Source organism: Bombina bombina, chromosome 1 (genome assembly GCF_027579735.1).
Source record: "Bombina bombina isolate aBomBom1 chromosome 1, aBomBom1.pri, whole genome shotgun sequence".
NCBI classification, from domain to species: Eukaryota; Metazoa; Chordata; class Amphibia; order Anura; family Bombinatoridae; genus Bombina; species Bombina bombina.
The window spans coordinates 494,556,611-494,577,775 of NC_069499.1; the positions used below are offsets into that span (position 1 = coordinate 494,556,611).

General features: G+C 36.8%; 1 protein-coding gene across 3 annotated transcripts in view; it reads left to right on the forward strand.

The window, feature by feature from the left end:
* HECW2 (HECT, C2 and WW domain containing E3 ubiquitin protein ligase 2) overlaps positions 1–21,165 on the forward strand; it is a 746,182-nt gene that overhangs the window by 631,161 nt on the left and 93,856 nt on the right. For all 3 annotated transcript variants that reach the window (XM_053698566.1, XM_053698567.1, XM_053698568.1), the window contains one exon: positions 11,498–11,607. In XM_053698566.1, coding sequence (XP_053554541.1) covers positions 11,498–11,607 — 110 coding nt within the window. The remainder of the gene's footprint in view (positions 1–11,497; positions 11,608–21,165) is intronic.

Here is a 21,165-nt window from a genome sequence, read left to right on the forward strand (position 1 = left end):
GAACAGTTCCCTGAGAGAGCTGGGTATACAAAATAGGTATAACGCTAGCTATCTATGCATCACAATACGACTACATCCTAAATATTTACATATAAGTGGTAGCTGTCATCATAAAGGCAGGAAGGAGCAATATATTGCTTCATAGATATATCAGACAGTTAAGTCATCATTATTACATGCATGTATAGGTGACAAGCAATATCGTCCCTTTAAGTAGGTTTTAGGATGCAGGCCATAATACCACTACCCAACCCCTGACCGGGTGTCCATGTGGTAATAGCACATACAGTAGGGGTAATGGTTAGAGTCACGAGTACAAGGGAGCCATTGGGAATATGCTTCTGAAAGCCTCTGGTCTTCCAAACTTGGATAGGTGAAAGTGCTCTGAGTCACATCCGTCCTTGCTGACAAGAGCACCGCAAAGAGTTTAGAGTCCCCGGTCTTCACCGGATCACACTGTGGATCTCCCTGTCGCGTCAGGTGGCCGGCCGCATCCACCCACATTAGCTGTTGCTTCTCCTCTGGTGCTCCTCAGCGCCTATCAGCAGTAAGTGTAGATGTGGCATTAGGATACTCGTGCCTCTGATAAGGTGAATTTGCTTCCTGTAGCTGCGTATGTAGATCATCTCGTGATGGCACCGTGCTCCGGGCAGTCTCTGCTATGTTGGAGATAGGTTGTGGATAGCTTTGCTGTGTAGTCATTTCCATCTCATCCGCCATTTTAAATTCTGTGTCCTCTTTCTTTATAGGCTAGGCCTTAACTATAGAAGTGATGTGAGCAAATGAGTCTTATTTAGTCAGGGCTGCCAGCAGGGCTTGTATTATCTGATGTGAAGACTGATCCATGCTAAAGTAGCTTCCACCAACTAGAAATAGCAGTTAGATGAGCCTGCTTTTTCCCGGCAGGCCGAGGGGGGGGGGGGTAGGATGATGGTGTGAGGCTGCCGTCTCACCTAGCCAGATGTCTGGTTTAGCACCCGAGAAGCTGAGATCATCACAAAAAATTGGCATATCTCAGTTCAGTTACGCTTTATAGAGTTGCTACTATGTAATAAAGTCTTGGATTTTGTATTAGAGCAGGAATAATCGGCGGATTATCCACCTAAGATCAGGAGCTACTAAATTTTGCGACCGAATATGGCCGCTGTCCGGACACGCCTCCCATTTTTTTTTTTTTTTAAAGTAGACAACCCAAGGTATTAATCTAGGCTCATTTTAGTATACTTCATGCCACCATTTTACCGTCAGATGGGTTTCTCACTGAAACTTATAAGTGCTCTGTATTTTAAGGGACGGGTGGCAACCCTACTGACACCCCCCACCCCCTGATCCCTACCTGATCCCTCCCAAACAGTTCTTCCCCCCCCCCCCCCCCCACTGGTCACCACCATCTTAGGTACTGGCAGACAGTCTGTCAGTATGCAGTTTAGTTTAGTTTTTTTCTTTCCTTATTATTTTATATATATATATAGGTTTCTTCAATCAAGATTTAGATTTTAGATTTAGATAAAATATTAGTTATTTATTATGTGGTAACATTTCGGGGGTTCGCAGATCCCTTCTTCGCCTTTTTTTTTGGTCTGAGGAAGGGGTCTGCGAACCCCGAAACGTTTACACATAATAAATAACTAAAATTGTATCTAAATCCAGCGAGTGCAGTCCTTGATTGAAAAAACCTACTGATATATTGACTTTGGCACCCTGGTTGATGACTCAGCTGAATTGTGAGTGCAGATACACATGATATATATATATATATGTATATATATATATATATATATAAAAATAAAAAAGTCTGCAGTGTAGTGATCCTCCTCAACAATCCCACCTCAATGATCCCCCAAATAGCTCTCTAACCCTCCCACTACTTGCGGCCATCTTTAGTGCTGGCAGCTGTCGGCCAGTACCTATAAAATACATTTTTTGTATTTGTTTTAAATTATTTTCTGTAGTGTAGTGGTCCCTCTTCCTGTAGTATAGCTCCCCATCCCTCCCTCTCTCTACCTTTATTTTTCTGCATCGTAGGGCCATCTCCCTCCCTTCGCTGTTAGACCGCCAACCCACCTCCCGCTGGCACCAGCAAACAATCTGGCATCTGCCTTCATATGGAACCGGTGAAAAAGTTATGGAGATTAGGCGCTTAATCTGCAAAAGGGATAAAGGTGTGTATGGAAGTCGTTAGCTAAATATGTAGAAAAAACTGGACCTTGGACAGAATAAGTGAAAAATTCTTCTACAATTTATTTTCAAAATAAAAACATGATAATACCAAGATAAAATAAATCACAATCCCTAAGTGTTGCAACACTATATCGATCAATTCATAAAATTTCTAAAATTCAGATATACATTTGTTTCATACACCAATAAAAGGATTTATCTGCTCTTTTGTATCCTTTGTTCAAAGATTTTAGATAGAATGTATTCTTTTATTTCAACACAATTAATAATATTTGTCTCTATTCGATATTTTATATCTATATTTCATCAACTTTAAAATTACAAATATGTAGCAAAAACTAACAAATAGTTAAAACAATTTAAATGCAAGACTGATTATAAATGGTGTCCCCACAATGGCTGTTTACTTATATTGGTTGTAATTCTGTGTATCTAAAAAGTTCATCAAAGCATTTGTAAGTAATTGGAGATAAATTACTGAGGGCTGTGTTCTTTATCCTTATATTTATGTTGTGATAAGTTACGGTTTCACAGTTACCTCTTCGTATCCTCAGTGAGCTTAATTTGTAGAAAAGGAATGTTCCAAACAGTGTTTAGGGGTGATTTTCATACCCTCTCTTGTGAGCTGTTACTACTCACGGCTTCCCGGCGGTTCCTATGTGTCCTCAGTTTGACTCTCAGACAAGGGGTTCCGGTGGGTAATTTTCCTTTGTTACAGCACATTTTTTTTAAAAGTTAAAATAATAACACATTTTGTTGGAAGACAGTTCCAAAGTAGTTAAAGAATTGGTGCACTCACCCAACCGGTAGGGTTTTCATGTGGATGCACTGTATTCTCCAAGCCACTTCCCTGGTAAGCTTCAAACTACATATAGGCCCATAGTTATCAAGGTCTGGCGGACCTGATCCGACACTGTGGATCAGGTCCGCCAGACCTCGCTAAATACGGCGAGCAATACGCTCGCTGTATTCATCATTGCACCAGCAGCTCACAAGAGCTGCTGGTGCAATGCCGCCCCCTGCAGACTCGCGGCCAATAGGCCGCCAGCAGGGGGTGTCAATCAACCCGATCGTACTTGATCGGGTTGATTTCCGGCGATGTGGGTCTGCCTGCTCAGAGCAGGCGGACAGGTTATGGAGCAGCGGTCTTTGTGACCGCTGCTTCATAACTGCTGTTTCTGACAAGTCTGATGACTCGCCAGAAACACGGGGCATCAAGCTCCATTCGGAGCTTGATAAATATGCCCCATAGTATCATTCCATAGTGTAGTGTGGAACAGTTGCTGCATTTGAAGGCATACTCAGTCTCTGTCACAGAGTAATGAAAAACTGCCCAAGAGGAATGTTCAAAATAAAAAATATACTTTATTATTACATTAATTAAAAGTAAGTACTTCCAGTAGGAACACCATAGTCACTCTACATTATACTTCTAAAGCATTTCACGCAGAAAACAACGTACGTTATCAAAGATAATGGGTGATTTGTCTGTTAATCTAGATTTAAACAGACCAGATAATGACGTCAGCATGATAAATAGCAACTCAAAATCAGGTTCAATATTCCGTATGAAAACTATCGTTATTATTGTATATAAAACTTTATACAATCACTTATCTTATGTTACAAATCTATATTTTATATATAGTGAACTCAATATTCAAAACAGGATGTGACATGCTGTTTTCGTCTATACCAGTGGAAAAAATAGCGTGACTTTATCGTAACAAGTGATACATATATTCTTTCATTGTGGGATACAATCAAGGGCGCGATCCGATATACGGTGTAGTTTGCGGCGCAAGCGAGAGAACCCCCGCCGCCCGTAGTTTCAGCTCGCAACTCGAGCTATCCTATAAACTCCGCCAGCAGTTGCTAAAGTGCCGTAAGTCGGATAAACCAGCGATGTCCAGAAATCGGCGTAAGTACAAATTTCTGGAGTCGCCAGTGACTTACGGCACTTTAGAAACTGCCGGCGCCTACAAAACCTGACTAAAGTCTAAATCTCCCGTACTGTCTAACACGCCTCCCCCAAGTAAGGCCGACACGTCTAACCCTCTATCCGCTATCCCCCCTCACTATCCTAACAATAAAAAATTTATTAACCCCTAAACCGCCGCTCCCGGACCCAGCCGCCACCTAATAAAGTTATTAACCCCTAAACCGCCGCTCCCGGACCCCGCCCCCAGCTATATTAAATCTATAACCCCCTAAAGTGAGCCCTAACACCGCCGCCATCTATGTTACCTACCCCCTAATGTGAGCTCCTACCCCGCCGCCAGCTATATTAAACTATATTAACCAGTATCTAATCCCCCTATACCGTCACCAGCTATATTAATATTATTAACCCCTAATCTAATCCCCCTAAAATAATTATCTCTATTACCAGCCCTTAAAAGGGCCTTTTGCAGGGCTTTGCCCCAAAGTAAACAGCTCTTTTGCCCTATAACCTGCCCTCCCTATACTGCCGCCACCTATATTAATAGTATTAACCCCTAATGTAAGCCCCTTACACCGCCGCCATCTATATTAAAATTATTAACCCCTAATTTAATCTACCTACCCCGCCGCCAGCTATATTATCTATATTAAACCTAAGTATATTATAGTTAATATAGTTATTATATTATATATATTAACTATATTAACCCTAATTATATTAGGGTTAATATAGTTACTATAGTATTTATATTAACTATATTAACTCTATCAAACCCTAACACCCCTAACTAAATTCTTATTAAATAAATCTAATTCATATTATAAACTAAAATATTCCTATTTAAATCTAAATACTTACCTATAAAATAAACCCTAAGATAGCTACAATATAATTAATAATTACATTGTAGCTATGTTAGGGTTTATATTTATTTTACAGGTAAATTGTTAATTATTTTAACTAGGTACAATAGCTATTAAATAGTTATTAACTATTTAATAGCTACCTAGTTAAAATAATTACCCAATTATCTGTAAAATAAATCCTAACCTAAGTTACAAATATACCTACACTATCAATAAATTAAATAAACTACAAATATCTATCTAAAAATACAATTAAATAAACTAAACTAAATTACAAAAAAAAAAAAAAAAGATTACAGCAATTTTAAGCTAATTACACCTATTCTAAGCCCCCTAATAAAATAATAAAGCCCCCCAAAATAAAAAATTCCCTACCCTATTCTAAATTATAAAATACCCAGCTCTGTACCAGTCCTTAAAAGGGCTTTTTGCGGGGTATTTACCCCAAGTTAACAACTCTTTTGCCTGTAAAAAAAAAGAACACAACACCCCCCCCCCCAACATTACAACCCACCACCCACATACCCCTATTCTAAACCCACCCAAACCCCCCTTAAAAAAAACTAACACTACCCCCCTGAAGATCTCCCTACCTTGTCTTCACCCAACCCGGCCGAACTCCTCATCCGATCCGGGCGATGTCTTTATCCAAGCGGCAAAGAAGAAGTCTTCATCCCGGCGATGTCTTTATCCAAGCGGCAAAGAAGAAGTCTTCATCCCGGCGATGTCTTTATCCAAGCGGCAGCAAAGTCTTCTTCCATCAAGCGGCATCTTCAATCTTCTTTCTTCGCTCCTCCGACGCGGAGCATCCATCCCGGCCGACGACTGAACGACGAATGAGGTATCTTTAAATGACGTCATCCAAGATGGCGTCCGTCGAATTCCGATTGGCTGATAGGATTCTATCAGCCAATCGGAATTAAGGTAGGAAAAATCTGATTGGCTGATTGAATCAGCCAATGAGATTCAAGTTCAATCCGATTGGCTGAACCAATCAGCCAATCAGATTGAGCTTGCATTCTATTGGCTGTTCCGATCAGCCAATAGAATGCGAGCTCAATCTGATTGGCTGATTCAATCAGCCAATCAGATTTTTCCTACCTTAATTCCGATTGGCTGAGAGAATCCTATCAGCCAATCGGAATTCGACGGACGCCATCTTGGATGACGTAATTTAAAGGTACCTCATTCGTTGTTCAGTCGTCGGCCGGGATGGATGCTCCGTGTCGGAGGAGCGAAGAAAGAAGATTGAAGATGCCGCTTGATGGAAGATGCTGCCGGATGGAAGAAGACTTTGCTGCCGCTTGGATAAAGACATCGTCGGGATGAAGACTTCTTCTTTGCCGCTTGGATAAAGACATCACCCGGATTGGATGAGGAGTTCGGCCCGGTTGGGTGAAGACAAGGTAGGGAGATCTTCAGGGGGGTAGTGTTAGTTTTTTTTAAGGGGGGTTTGGGTGGGTTTAGAATAGGGGTATGTGGGTGGTGGGTTGTAATGTTGGGGGGGGGTGTTGTGTTCTTTTTTTTTACAGGCAAAAGAGCTGTTAACTTGGGGTTAATACCCAGCAAAAAGCCCTTTTAAGGGCTGGTACAGAGCTGGGTATTTTATAATTTAGAATAGGATAGGGAATTTTTTATTTTGGGGGGCTTTATTATTTTATTAGGGGGCTTAGAATAGGTGTAATTGGCTTAAAATTGCTGTAATCTTTTTTTTTTTTGTAATTTAGTGTTTTTTTATTTTTTTATTTAGTTTAGTTTATTTAATTGTATTATATGTATGATATTTGTAGTTTATTTAATTTATTGATAGTGTAGGTGTATTTGTAACTTAGGTTAGGATTTATTTTACAGGTAATTGGGCAATTATTTTAGCTAGGTAGCTATTAAATAGTTAATAACTATTTAATAGCTATTATACCTAGTTAAAATATTTAACAATTTACCTGTAAAATAAATATAAACCCTAACATAGCTACAATGTAATTATTAATTATATTGTAGCTATCTTAGGGTTTATTTTATAGGTAAGTTTTTAGATTTAAATAGGAATATTTTAGTTTATAAAATGAATTAGATTTATTTAATAAGAATTTAGTTAGGGGTGTTAGGGTTAGATAGAGTTAATATAGTTAATATAAATACTATAGTAACTATATTAACTATATTAACCCTAATATAATTAGGGTTAATATAGTTAATATATATAATATAATAACTATATTAACTATAATATACTTAAGGGTTAATATAGATAATATAGCTGGCGGCGGGGTAGGTATATTAAATTAGGGGTTAATAATTTTAATATAGATGGCGGCGGTGTAAGGGGCTTACATTAGGGGTTAATACTATTAATATAGGTGGCGGCGGTGTAGGGCAAAAGAGCTGTTTACTTTGGGGCAAAGCCCTGCAAAAGGCCCTTTTAAGGGCTGGTAATAGAGCTTATTACTTTAGGGATATTAGATTAGGGGTTAATAATATTAATATAGCTGGCGGCGGTATAGGGGGATTAGATTAGGGGTTAATAATTTTTATATAGGTGGCGGCGGTGTAAGGGGTCAGATTAGGGGATAGATCAGGTAGATGGCGGCGGTGTAAGGGGTCAGATTAGGGGATAGATCAGGTAGATGGCGGCCGTTTTAGGGGTTCACATTAGGGGATAGATCAGTTAGATGGTGGCGGTTTTAGGGGTTCACATTAGGGGATAGATCAGTTAGATGGTGGCGGTTTTAGGGGTTCACATTAGGGGATAGATCAGTTAGATGGTGGCGGTTTTAGGGGCTCACAGTAGGGGGTTAGTTTATGTAGATGGCGGCGGGGTCCGGGAGTGGCGGTTTAGGGGTTAAATACTTTATTAGGGATTGCGGCGGGGGATCGCGGTTGACAGGTAGATAGACATTGCGCATGCGTTAGGTGTTAGGTTTTATTTTGCAGGTAGCTTAGGGAGTTACGGGCTCCAATAGTCAGCGTAAGGCTTCTTACGGCTGCTTTTTGTGGCGAGGTGAAAATGGAGTAAGATTTCTCCATTTTCGCAACGTAAGTCCTTACGCTGTATATTGGATACCAAACTGCGCTGGTTTGGTATACCTGTCTATGGCCAAAAAAACTACGGCCGACGGCAGAAATATACAGGCGTAACTTCTAGGTTACGCTGTATATAGGATACCAAACCCGCGCAGATTTTGGCGTCGCCGGCTTTTGCGGGCGACGATTTATATTGGATCGAGCCCCAAATGTAATTTATACAAAGACTTGTTTCATAGTATCACAAAACTGCATATAATCGTCCCAAGGTATATTTAGCTGGCCGATTATAAAATGTAGACAATAGCCAGGGTGAGATGAATCAGATAAAAAAATTTCGACTCTTTTATTCATCCTTAAAAATTAAATGTCCGTAAGAGAAATATGAATTTTTTCGCAGATCTCATTAGTTCGGTTTAGTTTCTCTTTTAATGATAATGTAGCAGAGCTATACCAGGTTAAAATAGAGGATGAAAAAATTGATTCAATGGGTAACACTTTTTGATACAGGCCAAATTTTACAAATATCGTTTTTATTTATACTAAAAATATAAACGTCCCATTTCAAATTATGTTGAATTGTTGTGCCAAGGAATTTGTACAATGTAGCTGTCTCCTATGCAATCTTTACTTTTTAGAAAAGAAGGTGATGGAGACTTTTTTTTTCTAAAATCAATCACCATCTCTTTGGTTTTATGAACATTTAATTCTAATTTTTTTGCTTTATTTCATGTTACCAGCCTCTCTACTTCCATGTTATAGCTCAATTCATCTTCGGCTGAGATAAGCCCAATAAAAGTAGTGTGGTCTGCAAATTTCAATAACTTCACAGATTCATTTGCAGAAGGGGCATTATAATTATAGTGGGCGCATGTGTTTGTTGTGTTATTTATTTTGTTAATTTTTATTAGTGTAAATATGCTTATTATAAATAGTTACAGTTTAATTGATTAAACAGGAAAAGTTTATATCTTTAATGCTTCTTAAAGGGACATTTTGGTCAAAATGTAAATGCACATAGATGAATTACATCTTTCAATAGAAACATATTTGCAATATACATGTATTGGCAAAACTGCTTCTAATAAAAGTTATCACAATGATGTAAATTGAGTCATTACCAGATGGTACAAGCACCTGAGGCTCTCTGAGCAAGTGCTGTGTTTAAAATGCTGGTGCACGGTGCATACTTCAATACACTTTTTAAACAGCTATAGCTTTTATTATAAGCATTTTAGCTAATACATGTATATTACAAAAATGCTTTTATTCAAAACTGAAATTTATCCATGTGGATTCCAATTTTGGCTGGAATGTTACTTTAATGTCATCCAATATGGTAGCATGTAATTCCAATGTTTTTGAACTTGGGCAGACAAATGTTACATTTAATAGGTTTTGATGGGAACTCAGTTATAAGTTGAAAATTGTTGTCTGGAGTTTATCAGGTTATTTTAGCTGTTAAATTTGTTCAGTATTGTTGAGTATTGTTCGGCATTGTTCAGCATTGTTCCGTATTGTTCAGCATTGTTCCGTATTGTTCAGCATTGTTCTGTATTGTTCTGTATTGTTCATTATTGTTTTGTATTGTTCAGCATTGTTCAGCATTGTTCCGTATTGTTCAGCATTGTTTAGCATTGTTCTGTATTGTTCAGCATTGTTCTGTATTGTTCAGCATTGTTTAGCATTGTTCTGTATTGTTCAGCATTGTTCTGTATTGTTCAGCATTGTTCAGTATTGTTCTGTATTGTTCAGCATTGTTCCGTATTGTTCAGCATTGTTTAGCATTGTTCTGTATTGTTCAGCATTGTTCAGCATTGTTCTGTATTGTTCAGCATTGTTTAGCATTGTTCTGTATTGTTCAGCATTGTTCTGTATTGTTCAGCATTGTTCAGTATTGTTCCGTATTGTTCAGCATTGTTCAGAATTGTTCTGTATTGTTCAGCATTGTTCAGTATTGTTCAGTATTGTTCAGCATTGATCCGTATAGTTCAGCATTGTTCAGTATTGTTCGGCATTTTTCAGCATTGTTCAGTATTGTTCAGTATTGTTTAGTATTGTTCTGTATTGTTCAGCATTGTTCAGCATTGTTCAGTATTGTTCAGCATTGCTCAGCATTGTTCAGTATTGTTCAGCATTGTTCATTATTGTTCTGTATTGTTCAGCATTGTTCCGTGTTGTTCAGCATTTTTTAGCATTGTTCAGCATTATTCTGTATTGTTCTGTATTGTTCAGCATTGTTCAGCATTGTTCAGTATTGTTCAGCATTGCTCAGCATTGTTCAGTATTGTTCAGCATTGTTCATTATTGTTCTGTATTGTTCAGCATTGTTCCGTGTTGTTCAGCATTTTTTAGCATTGTTCAGCATTATTCTGTATTGTTCAGTATTGTTTAGTATTCAGTATTGTTCTGTATTGTTCAGCATTGTTCAGCATTGTTCAGTAGTGTTCAGCATTGTTCAGTATAGTTTAGTATTGTTCAGCATTGTTCTGTATTGTTCAGCATTGTTCTGTATTGTTCAGCATTGTTCAGTATTGTTCTGTATTGTCTGTATTGTTTAGCATTGTTCAGCATTGTTCAGCATTGTTTAGTATTGTTCAGCATTGTTCAGCATTGTTCTGTATTGTTCAGCATTGTTCAGTATTGTTCTGTATTGTTCAGCATTGTTCAGTATTGTTCTGTATTGTTCAGCATTGTTCAGCATTGTTCAGCATTGTTTAGTATTGTTCAGCATTGTTCTGTATTGTTTAGCATTGTTCTGTATTGTTCAGTATTGTTTAGCATTCAGTATTGTTCTGCATTGTTCAGCATTGTTCAGTAGTGTTCAGCATTGCTCAGTAGTGTTCAGCATTGTTCAGCAGTGTTCAGCATTGTTCAGTATTGCGATTCATTTGGATTGTGATCAGAAAAACAGGACTAGCACAAGCATTGTTTTGCATTGTTCAGCATTGAGATTCATTTGGATTGTGATCAGAAAAAACAGGACTAGCGCAAGCATTGTTCAGCATTGTTCAGTATTGTTCAGCATTGTTCAGTATTGAGATTCATTTGTATTGTGATCATTAAAACAGGACAAGAACAAGTATTGGGCCATTTTTCAACTGAAAGTGCAGTCAATAAACAATGAAAATGGCTGATTTGCATCTGTTGACGTGCTGATAATTATCAACCGACAGAATAAGATGAACCCCATAGCAAGCTAGGTTTAGTAATGTGAATGACATGCTCTAACATGTGACACATATAATGTTTGCATTAGATTGCCCATTTAGGGCCAGATTACGACTGGTGCACTAATAGTTACGTGTTTATTTCAGGTGTTTGCTGGCATAGATTAAATAGACTCCACATTAGACTTATAAATAGCCAAAATAGAGACAAAAAAACATAAGAACATAGTCTCATTTTATACTTAGGCAAAAATAGTAACATAAGTTTTAAAATCATATCAATGTTTTGTATTTCTCACTACCCTATTCAGATATCAAAGTATTCGTCGGACAATGACAAATGAACGTCCTGAAGAAGCCGCAAGTGCAGTTGATGGAGCTGTGGCTGGAGAAGATGTTGATTATAATCATTCTAATGCAGGTCTGATCTATCTATATCATATATCTATATTATCTATCTGTCTGTCTATCTATATCATATATCTATATAATCTATCTATCTATATCATATATCTATATTATCTGTCTATCTATCTATATCATATCTATATTATCTATTTGTCTGTCTATCTTTATCATATATCTATATTATCTGTCTATCTATATCATATATCTATATTATCTGTCTATCTATATCATATATCTATATTATCTGTCTGTCTATCTATATCATATATCTATATTATCTCTCTGTCTATCTATATAATCTATCTATATCATATATCTAAATTATCTGTCTGTCTATCTATCTATATCATATATCTATATTATCTATATCTTATATCTATATTATCTGTCTGTCTATCTATATCATATATCTACTCTATATAATCTATATCATATATCTATATTGTATATAATCTATCTATATCATATATCTATATTATCTGTCTGTCTATCTATATCATATATCTATATTATCTATCTGTCTATCTTTATCATATATCTATATTATCTGTCTGTCTATCTTTATCGTATATCTATATTATCTGTCTGTCTATCTATATCATATATCTGTATTATCTGCCTGTCTATCTATATCATATATCTATATAATCTATCTATATCATATATCTATATTATCTGTCTGTCTATCTATATCATATATCTATATTATCTATCTGTCTATCTTTATCATATATCTATATTATCTGTCTTTAAACACACAAAGATGAACAGTGGCACTACTTAGACTTTTCCTCTTGTAATGAGTCAAAATCAGAGGTGAGAGTTAGATTAATTCTACAGTATGTTAGAGGAAATGGTGCTTATGCACAAATATAAATATATACACAAAGGAAGAATGGTATAAAGGATACCAGACTGCCCAAAGTATGCACTTGCAGCACTCTAGGTCTGAACTAAAGATTGGGATTCCGTAGCAGGATATTAAAATATAACTTTTATTGGTATTAAAGTTAAAAAACCAAAATTTGTTTGGTTAATACACACACAATTAAAATTTGCTCCAGTGCTTGAATCAGTATAATGAGTTACACATTAGATCACTATTCATGATAATTCGGCCTGAATAAATTCACTAGTTATAGTGATCTAAATAGTTCAGTAAATCAACTTGGTAATGGTTACCATCAAAGTGTTCATCTAAATAGTAGAGCTTATATATAAATTCTGGTCAAGGTTGTGTACTCTTAGCTAAATAAACTCCTGCTATCATCATTCAATATAATGGATGACAGCAGAGTAGAGATTATTAATAATAATTATTATCCACGAATAGGGGTACTGGTGAATTAAATATTCACAAAAACGAGGGTTTGATCAGTTGTAACCTGGGTTATAATTTTAACCTGTATATTGGTATAAATAGTAATGTGTGCGTGCTTGGTGCTACTGTAGTTTTCAAAATTTCATTAGGTATATATTCCTAAAAATTGGAGTACAGTTATAATCACAATAAGCCTAGTTCTGTGTAGCCCAGACCTCCGATCTGGCCACTTTGGGTCACTTAAAGTTATTAAATAGTTAGATTCTGATTAGTCCATATAGTAATTGCTGTAAAAGTTACTATGGCTTATGTTAATCCACCTTTATAAATTTTAGGCGTATGTTTCATAGAAAACTAAATCTACTATCCCGGCGACTCCCAGATTTGTATCAATTGACAAGTGTCCCAAAGTTTATTAACAGTGCCAAAAATTATTATTATTCTGATCCAGTGTGTGGAAATTGAAATTAGGTGCCCTTTGGCACAGCCTCCCTTTAGGGGAGAGTGTTGAACTCGTTCACGCTCTATTTTCTATGTATTTTAAACTAGCCCAGTATCGCTAAAATCATGTGGAGCAAAGGGTTACCGCAACTATAGAGCTATAACATTGTTATTTGACCTATTTGGTCAGGGTACCTAATAGGGACTGCTACATGGTGTTTATAGAAAAATCTTTCTTATTATATATACAATAACGAGCTAATACCATATAGCCTGGGTTGTGCCAGACTTTATTTCATTAATAGTTAACTAAGTTTTTTGAAAAATTATATGCCACATTGTGGATATTACTATAATAACTGGGTTGTGCCAGTTTTAACTTAAACTATCTAACTAGTGTGTGAATGTGCGTGCATTGTAAGACCTTACAAACGTATGAGTGCGGTTGACACTGACCGATAGTGACAGCATTAGCTGTACCACATAGCGCTTAAACCGAAACATATATATCAAACTGCAACATTGTTGCGAATTAAACAAAAAACAGACAGATATTCATTACGTCTAATGGACCGTTAACTCTATATTTATAATCTGGGTTGTGCCAGACCGAGCTTTAACTTTGAACACAGCTTTCAGAGTTTTCGAAATTAATTGATATTATAACACGGTTATTTAATTGAAACTAAATCATAAGAAACATTTATTGAAAGTGGGTATACCAAATTTAACTGTAGTTAGAAAACCCAGTGTATAAATGCCCTATGAGAAGAATGTTACAAACTGAGGACTGATAATTGTAAGACTTGTTACCATAACAGTGGCTGTGCCAAAGGGCACCTAATTTCAATTTCCACACACTGGATCAGAATAATAATAATTTTTGGCACTGTTAATAAACTTTGGGACACTTGTCAATTGATACAAATCTGGGAGTCGCCGGGATAGTAGATTTAGTTTTCTATGAAACATACGCCTAAAATTTATAAAGGTGGATTAACATAAGCCATAGTAACTTTTACAGCAATTACTATATGGACTAATCAGAATCTAACTATTTAATAACTTTAAGTGACCCAAAGTGGCCAGATCGGAGGTCTGGGCTACACAGAACTAGGCTTATTGTGATTATAACTGTACTCCAATTTTTAGGAATATATACCTAATGAAATTTTGAAAACTACAGTAGCACCAAGCACGCACACATTACTATTTATACCAATATACAGGTTAAAATTATAACCCAGGTTACAACTGATCAAACCCTCGTTTTTGTGAATATTTAATTCACCAGTACCCCTATTCGTGGATAATAATTATTATTAATAATCTCTACTCTGCTGTCATCCATTATATTGAATGATGATAGCAGGAGTTTATTTAGCTAAGAGTACACAACCTTGACCAGAATTTATATATAAGCTCTACTATTTAGATGAACACTTTGATGGTAACCATTACCAAGTTGATTTACTGAACTATTTAGATCACTATAACTAGTGAATTTATTCAGGCCGAATTATCATGAATAGTGATCTAATGTGTAACTCATTATACTGATTCAAGCACTGGAGCAAATTTTAATCGTGTGTGTATTAACCAAACAAATTTTGGTTTTTTAACTTTAATACCAATAAAAGTTATATTTTAATATCCTGCTACGGAATCCCAATCTTTAGTTCAGACCTAGAGTGCTGCAAGTGCATACTTTGGGCAGTCTGGTATCCTTTATACCATTCTTCCTTTGACTATATTATCTGTCTGTCTATCTATATCATATATCTATATTATCTGTCTATCTATATCATATATCTATATAATCTCTCTACAGGGAGTGCAGAATTATTAGGCAAGTTGTATTTTTGAGGATTCATTTTATTATTGAACAACAACCATGTTCTCAATGAACCCAAAAAACTCATTAATATCAAAGCTGAATAGTTTTGGAAGTAGTTTTTAGTTTGTTTTTAGTTTTAGCTATTTTAGGGGGATATCTGTGTGTGCAGGTGACTATTACTGTGCATAATTATTAGGCAACTTAACAAAAAACAAATATATACCCATTTCAATTATTTATTTTTACCAGTGAAACCAATATAACATCTCAACATTCACAAATATACATTTCTGACATTCAAAAACAAATCAGTGACCAATATAGCTACCTTTCTTTGCAAGGACACTCAAAAGCCTGCCATCCATGGATTCTGTCAGTGTTTTGATCTGTTCACCATCAACATTGCATGCAGCAGCAACCACAGCCTCCCAGACACTGTTCAGAGAGGTGTACTGTTTTCCCTCCTTGTAAATCTCACATTTGATGATGGACCACAGGTTCTCAATGGGGTTCAGATCAGGTGAACAAGGAGGCCATGTCATTAGATTTTCTTCTTTTATACCCTTTCTTGCCAGCCATGCTGTGGAGTACTTGGACGTGTGTGATGGAGCATTGTCCTGCATGAAAATCATGTTTTTCTTGAAGGATGCAGACTTCTTCCTGTACCACTGCTTGAAGAAGGTGTCTTCCAGAAACTGGCAGTAGGACTGGGAGTTGAGCTTGACTCCATCCTCAACCCGAAAAGGCCCCACAAGCTCATCTTTGATGATACCAGCCCAAACCAGTACTCCACCTCCACCTTGCTGGCGTCTGAGTCGGACTGGAGCTCTCTGCCCTTTACCAATCCAGCCACGGGCCCATCCATCTGGCCCATCAAGACTCACTCTCATTTCATCAGTCCATAAAACCTTAAAAATCAGTCTTGAGATATTTCTTGGCCCAGTCTTGACGTTTCAGCTTGTGTGTCTTGTTCAGTGGTGGTCGTCTTTCAGCCTTTCTTACCTTGGCCATGTCTCTGAGTGTTGCACACCTTGTGCTTTTGGGCACTCCAGTGATGTTGCAGCTCTGAAATATGGCCAAACTGGTGGCAAGTGGCATCTTGGCAGCTGCACGCTTGACTTTTCTCAGTTCATGGGCAGTTATTTTGCGCCTTGGTTTTTCCACACGCTTCTTGCGACCCTGTTGACTATTTTGAATGAAACGCTTGATTGTTCGATGATCACGCTTCAGAAGCTTTGCAATTTTAAGAGTGCTGCATCCCTCTGCAAGATATCTCACTATTTTTGACTTTTCTGAGCCTGTCAAGTCCTTCTTTTGACCCATTTTGCCAAAGGAAAGGAAGTTGCCTAATAATTATGCACACCTGATATAGGGTGTTGATGTCATTAGACCACACCCCTTCTCATTACAGAGATGCACATCACCTAATATGCTTAATTGGTAGTAGGCTTTCGAGCCTATACAGCTTGGAGTAAGACAACATGCATAAAGAGGATGATGTGGTCAAAATACTCATTTGCCTAATAATTCTGCACTCCCTGTATATCATATATCTAAATTATCTGTCTGTCTATCTATATCATATATCTATATTATCTATTTCTTATATCTATATTACCTGTCTATCTACTGTATATCATATCTATATAATCTATCTATATCATAAATCTATATTATATGTCTGTCTATCTATATCATATATCTATATAATCTATCTATCTATCTCTCTATCTTTATATCTATGTTTTCACATGTAATAAAAAAATCAGTGTTTTGTAACATGTTAAATATGCGTTTTTATATAAGTGGCCATACACAAATCATTTGTATCACCCACAAGGCTTATGAACAAATTATATAATTTTGTGAATAAAATATGGCTAACTAAAATACCTATAGACTTTTAAATGGTCAATTAATAATAATAATAAAAAAAATTTTTAAGTCAAACAAACCTACATAAAATCACACAACCCAAAATATATAGATTGAATCCACACTGAAAGTATAAGCCAGTTTTAGAGAATAAGGTAGCATTGTGTGTGTTGGGGAGAGGTAGGGCATACATGAGTAAGAAGAAGTATATTTCAGATACAGTACAATGAAGCGCTGCACCGTGGCTTTCTGACTTAGGTTTACATCACTGGGCAGCATGATTATAAATATACAATAACTCTTGGTTCAAAAAGCCATAAATGCAATGATCATACAGTTAAAGGGACAGTCTACACCAGAATTGTTATGTTTTTAAAAGATAGATAATCCCTTTATTACCCATTCCCCAGTTTTGCATAACCAATACAGTTATATTTATATACTTTTTACCTCTGTGATTATCTTGTATCTAAGCCTCTGCAAACTGCCCCTTTATTTCAGTTCTTTTGACAGACTTGCAGTTTAGCCAATCAGTGCTGTCTCCCGAGTAACTTCACGTGCATGAGCACAGTGTTATCTATATGAAACACATGAACTAACACCCTCTAGTGGTAAAAAAAACTGTTAAAATGCATTCTGAAAAGAGGCAGCCTTCAAGGTCTAAGAAATTAGCATATGAACCTCCTAGGTTAAGATTTCAACTAAGAATACCAAGAGAACAAAGCAAAATTGGTGATAAAAGTAAATTGGAAAATTGTTTAAAATTACATGCCCTATCTGAATCATGAAAGTTTATTTTGGACTAGACTGTCCCTTTAACCCCTTAATGACCAGACCATTTTTCAATTTTCTTACCCTTAATGACAAAGGCTATTTTTACATTTCTGCTGTGTTTGTGTTTAGCTGTAATTTTCCTCTTACACATTTACTGTACCCACACATATTATATACCGTTTTTCTCGCCATTAAATGGACTTTCTAAAGATACCATTATTTTCATCATATCTTATAATTTCCTATAAAAAAAATATAAAATATGAGGAAAAAATTGAAAAAACACACTTTTTCTAACTTTGACCCCCAAAATCTGTTACACATCTACAATCACCAAAAAACACCTATGCTAAATAGTTTCTAAATTTTGTCCTGAGTTTAGAAATACCCAATGTTTACATGTTCTTTGCTTTTTTTGCAATTTATAGGGCCATAAATACAAGTAGCACTTTGCTATTTCCAAACCCCTTTTTTTCAAAATTAGCGCTAGTTACATTGGAAACCTGATATCTGTCAGGAAAACCTGAATATCCCTTGACATGTATAAATTTTTTTTCAGAAGACAACCCAAAGTATTGATCTAAGCCCATTTTGGTATATTTCATGCCACCATTTCACCGCCAAATGTCATCAAATAAAAAAAAAAGTTCACTTTTTCACAAATTTTGTCACAAACTTTAGGTTTCCCACTGAATTTATTTACAAACAGCTTCTGCAATTAAGGCACAAATGGTTGTAAATGCTTCTTTGGGATCCCCTTTGTTCAGAAATAGCAGACATATATGGCTTTGGCATTGCTTTTTGGTAATTAGAAGGCCGCTAAATGCTGCTGCGCACCATACGTAAATTATGCCCAGCAGTGAAGGGGTTAATTAGGTAGGTTGTAGGGAGCTTGCAGGGTTAATTTTAGCTTTAGGGTAGAGCTCAGCCTCCCACCTGACACATCCCACCCCCTGATCCCTCCCAAACAGCTCTCTTCCCTCCCCCACCCCACAATTGTCCCCGCCATCTTAAGTACTGGCAGAAAGTCTGCCAGTACTAAAATAAAAGGTATTTGGCCCTTTTTTTAAAAAAAAAGAAAAAAAAAGCATATTTACATATGCTGATGTGTAGGATCCCCCTTTAGACCCCAACCTCACTGATCCCCCACCAAACAGCTCTCTAACCCTTCCCCTCTGCCTTAATGGGCGCCATCTTGGGTACTGGCAGCTGTCTGCCAGTACCCAGTTTTGTAAAAAAATTTGCCTTTTTTTAAAAAAATGCCCTTTTCTGTAGTGTAGCTTCCCCCCCCCCCCCCCACCAAGACCAACCCCCAACCCCTTCCAGGTCCCTTAGATTACATTTTTAATATTTACATTTATTATTATTTTTTTTAGCTTTTAACTTTTTTTTCTGTAGTGTAGCGGTTCCCACCCGCTCCCGTGCGCGTCCCCGTAGAAACCCTGCCCCCGATCCCGCCCCCTCCACTTCACACAGAGCACCGATGGCCGCCCACCCGCCTCTCACGTAAGCTCCCACCCACCAACGATACCGGCCATCGATGTCCGGTGCAGAGAGGGCCACAGAGTGGCTCTCTCTGCATCGGATGGCCAAGGGGGGTTATTGCAGGATGCCTCCATATCGAGGCATCACTGCAATAACCGGAAAGCAGCTGGAAGCGAGCAGGATCGCTTCCAGCTGCTTTCCAGACCAAGGACGTACGCCACACGTCCTCGGTCATTAACTGTATTTTTTTTTAGGACGTGTGGCGTACGTCCTTGGTCGTTAAGGGGTTAAAAAGATAACTAATAACTTGTTTTTAAATTATTTATATTTCTGTTGCCCTCAGCAGCATCAGAGGACATGCCCTAAATGGTGTCATTGTCTCAGTACATAGTTACAGTCACAGAGATCAGTTACAGGATCAGTGATTATGAAGTGTGACCAAGCAAGTTAGCCATATCATGTAACATTTATATCAGCAGGGTTCTTTGTGCTGGCAGCTTCATTACAGATTACTGGAGAGTTAAGAGAATTCATTAGATAATGTGACATAAGTGAGGCCTACAGATTGCCATATGTACATGCTGTGGTATACAGAGATTTAGGTTGTGACCAGATTTATTAAAGGGACAGAAAACACTAAAGATTTCCTGCCATGTATATAAGTTCAGAATATGTTCTGCATGAAAGAAAGTCATGTAAAGCTAGTTAATTTGTTTTTGAGGCTGAAGGAAAGCACATGGCTACTGCACGTTCTTTCCCCTTTAATGCATCTAAAAGAGGGTATTCTAAAATTATAGTTTTTTTGTTTAAAAAAAAAAAAAAAAGGATGTTCCTTTACTAGAAATAAAAAAGGTTTTATGCCTATGACATCTGTTACTGTCCACTAGTAATCTGCTTGTTAGTCAGTCCTGTAAAATGTGTTTCTAGTGACTTGTTATATCATCTGTAGAGTATTAAATGCATGGGAAATGATTCCATTGGGTTTATGATTGCAATTGAAATAGCTGGTTTTGCTCATTGATACCACCACCAATCATGAAATTGTAAATACCTAAGTATTGGTGTATAGAGAGATATAATAAGCATGTGTCCTTTTACCTGATGGCTCAGCCAATTTTGGGCTAGATTGCAAGTGGAGCACTAATTTATCTACACCCCGTTTGTGGGGCAATAAATAACCAACCATTACAAGTGAATGGTTATTGCTACCGCAAGCTCGTGGTAGCAATTAGCGTTTATAAAATTAACCAGAGATCAAATCTCTGGTTAATTTTATAAATGTCCACCAAATTCCCCCCCCAAATCAATTGTGATATACTTTAATAAAAATAAAGATAATAGCTTCTGTAGTTTTAATAAAATAACTGCGAAAAATTTTTTGGGGGGTCTAAAGGGAGCGGGTGTGGGGTGTTAGAAAAGAAAACGGCACTGAAAAGTGCCTTTACATTGCGGTCTATGGAAACTGTGTGTTCCCAGTAAATATACAGGTAGCCCTCATTTTACGCCGGGGTTAGGTTCCAGAAGGAATGGTTGTAAATCGAAACCATTGTAAATTGAAACCCAGTTTATAATGTAAGTCAATGGGAAGTGAGGGAGTTAGGTTCCAGGCCCCTCTCAAAATTGTCATAAGTAACATCTAATACATTATTTTTAAAGTTTTCAAATGAAGACTTTAAATGCTAAACAGCATTATAAATCTAATAAAATAATCACACAACACAGAATATATAATTAAACTAAGTTAAATGAACAAAAACATTTGCTAAACAGCATTATAAACCTAATAAAATAATCACACAACACAGACATCACTTGCATTTTTCTGCAAACAGTTCTTT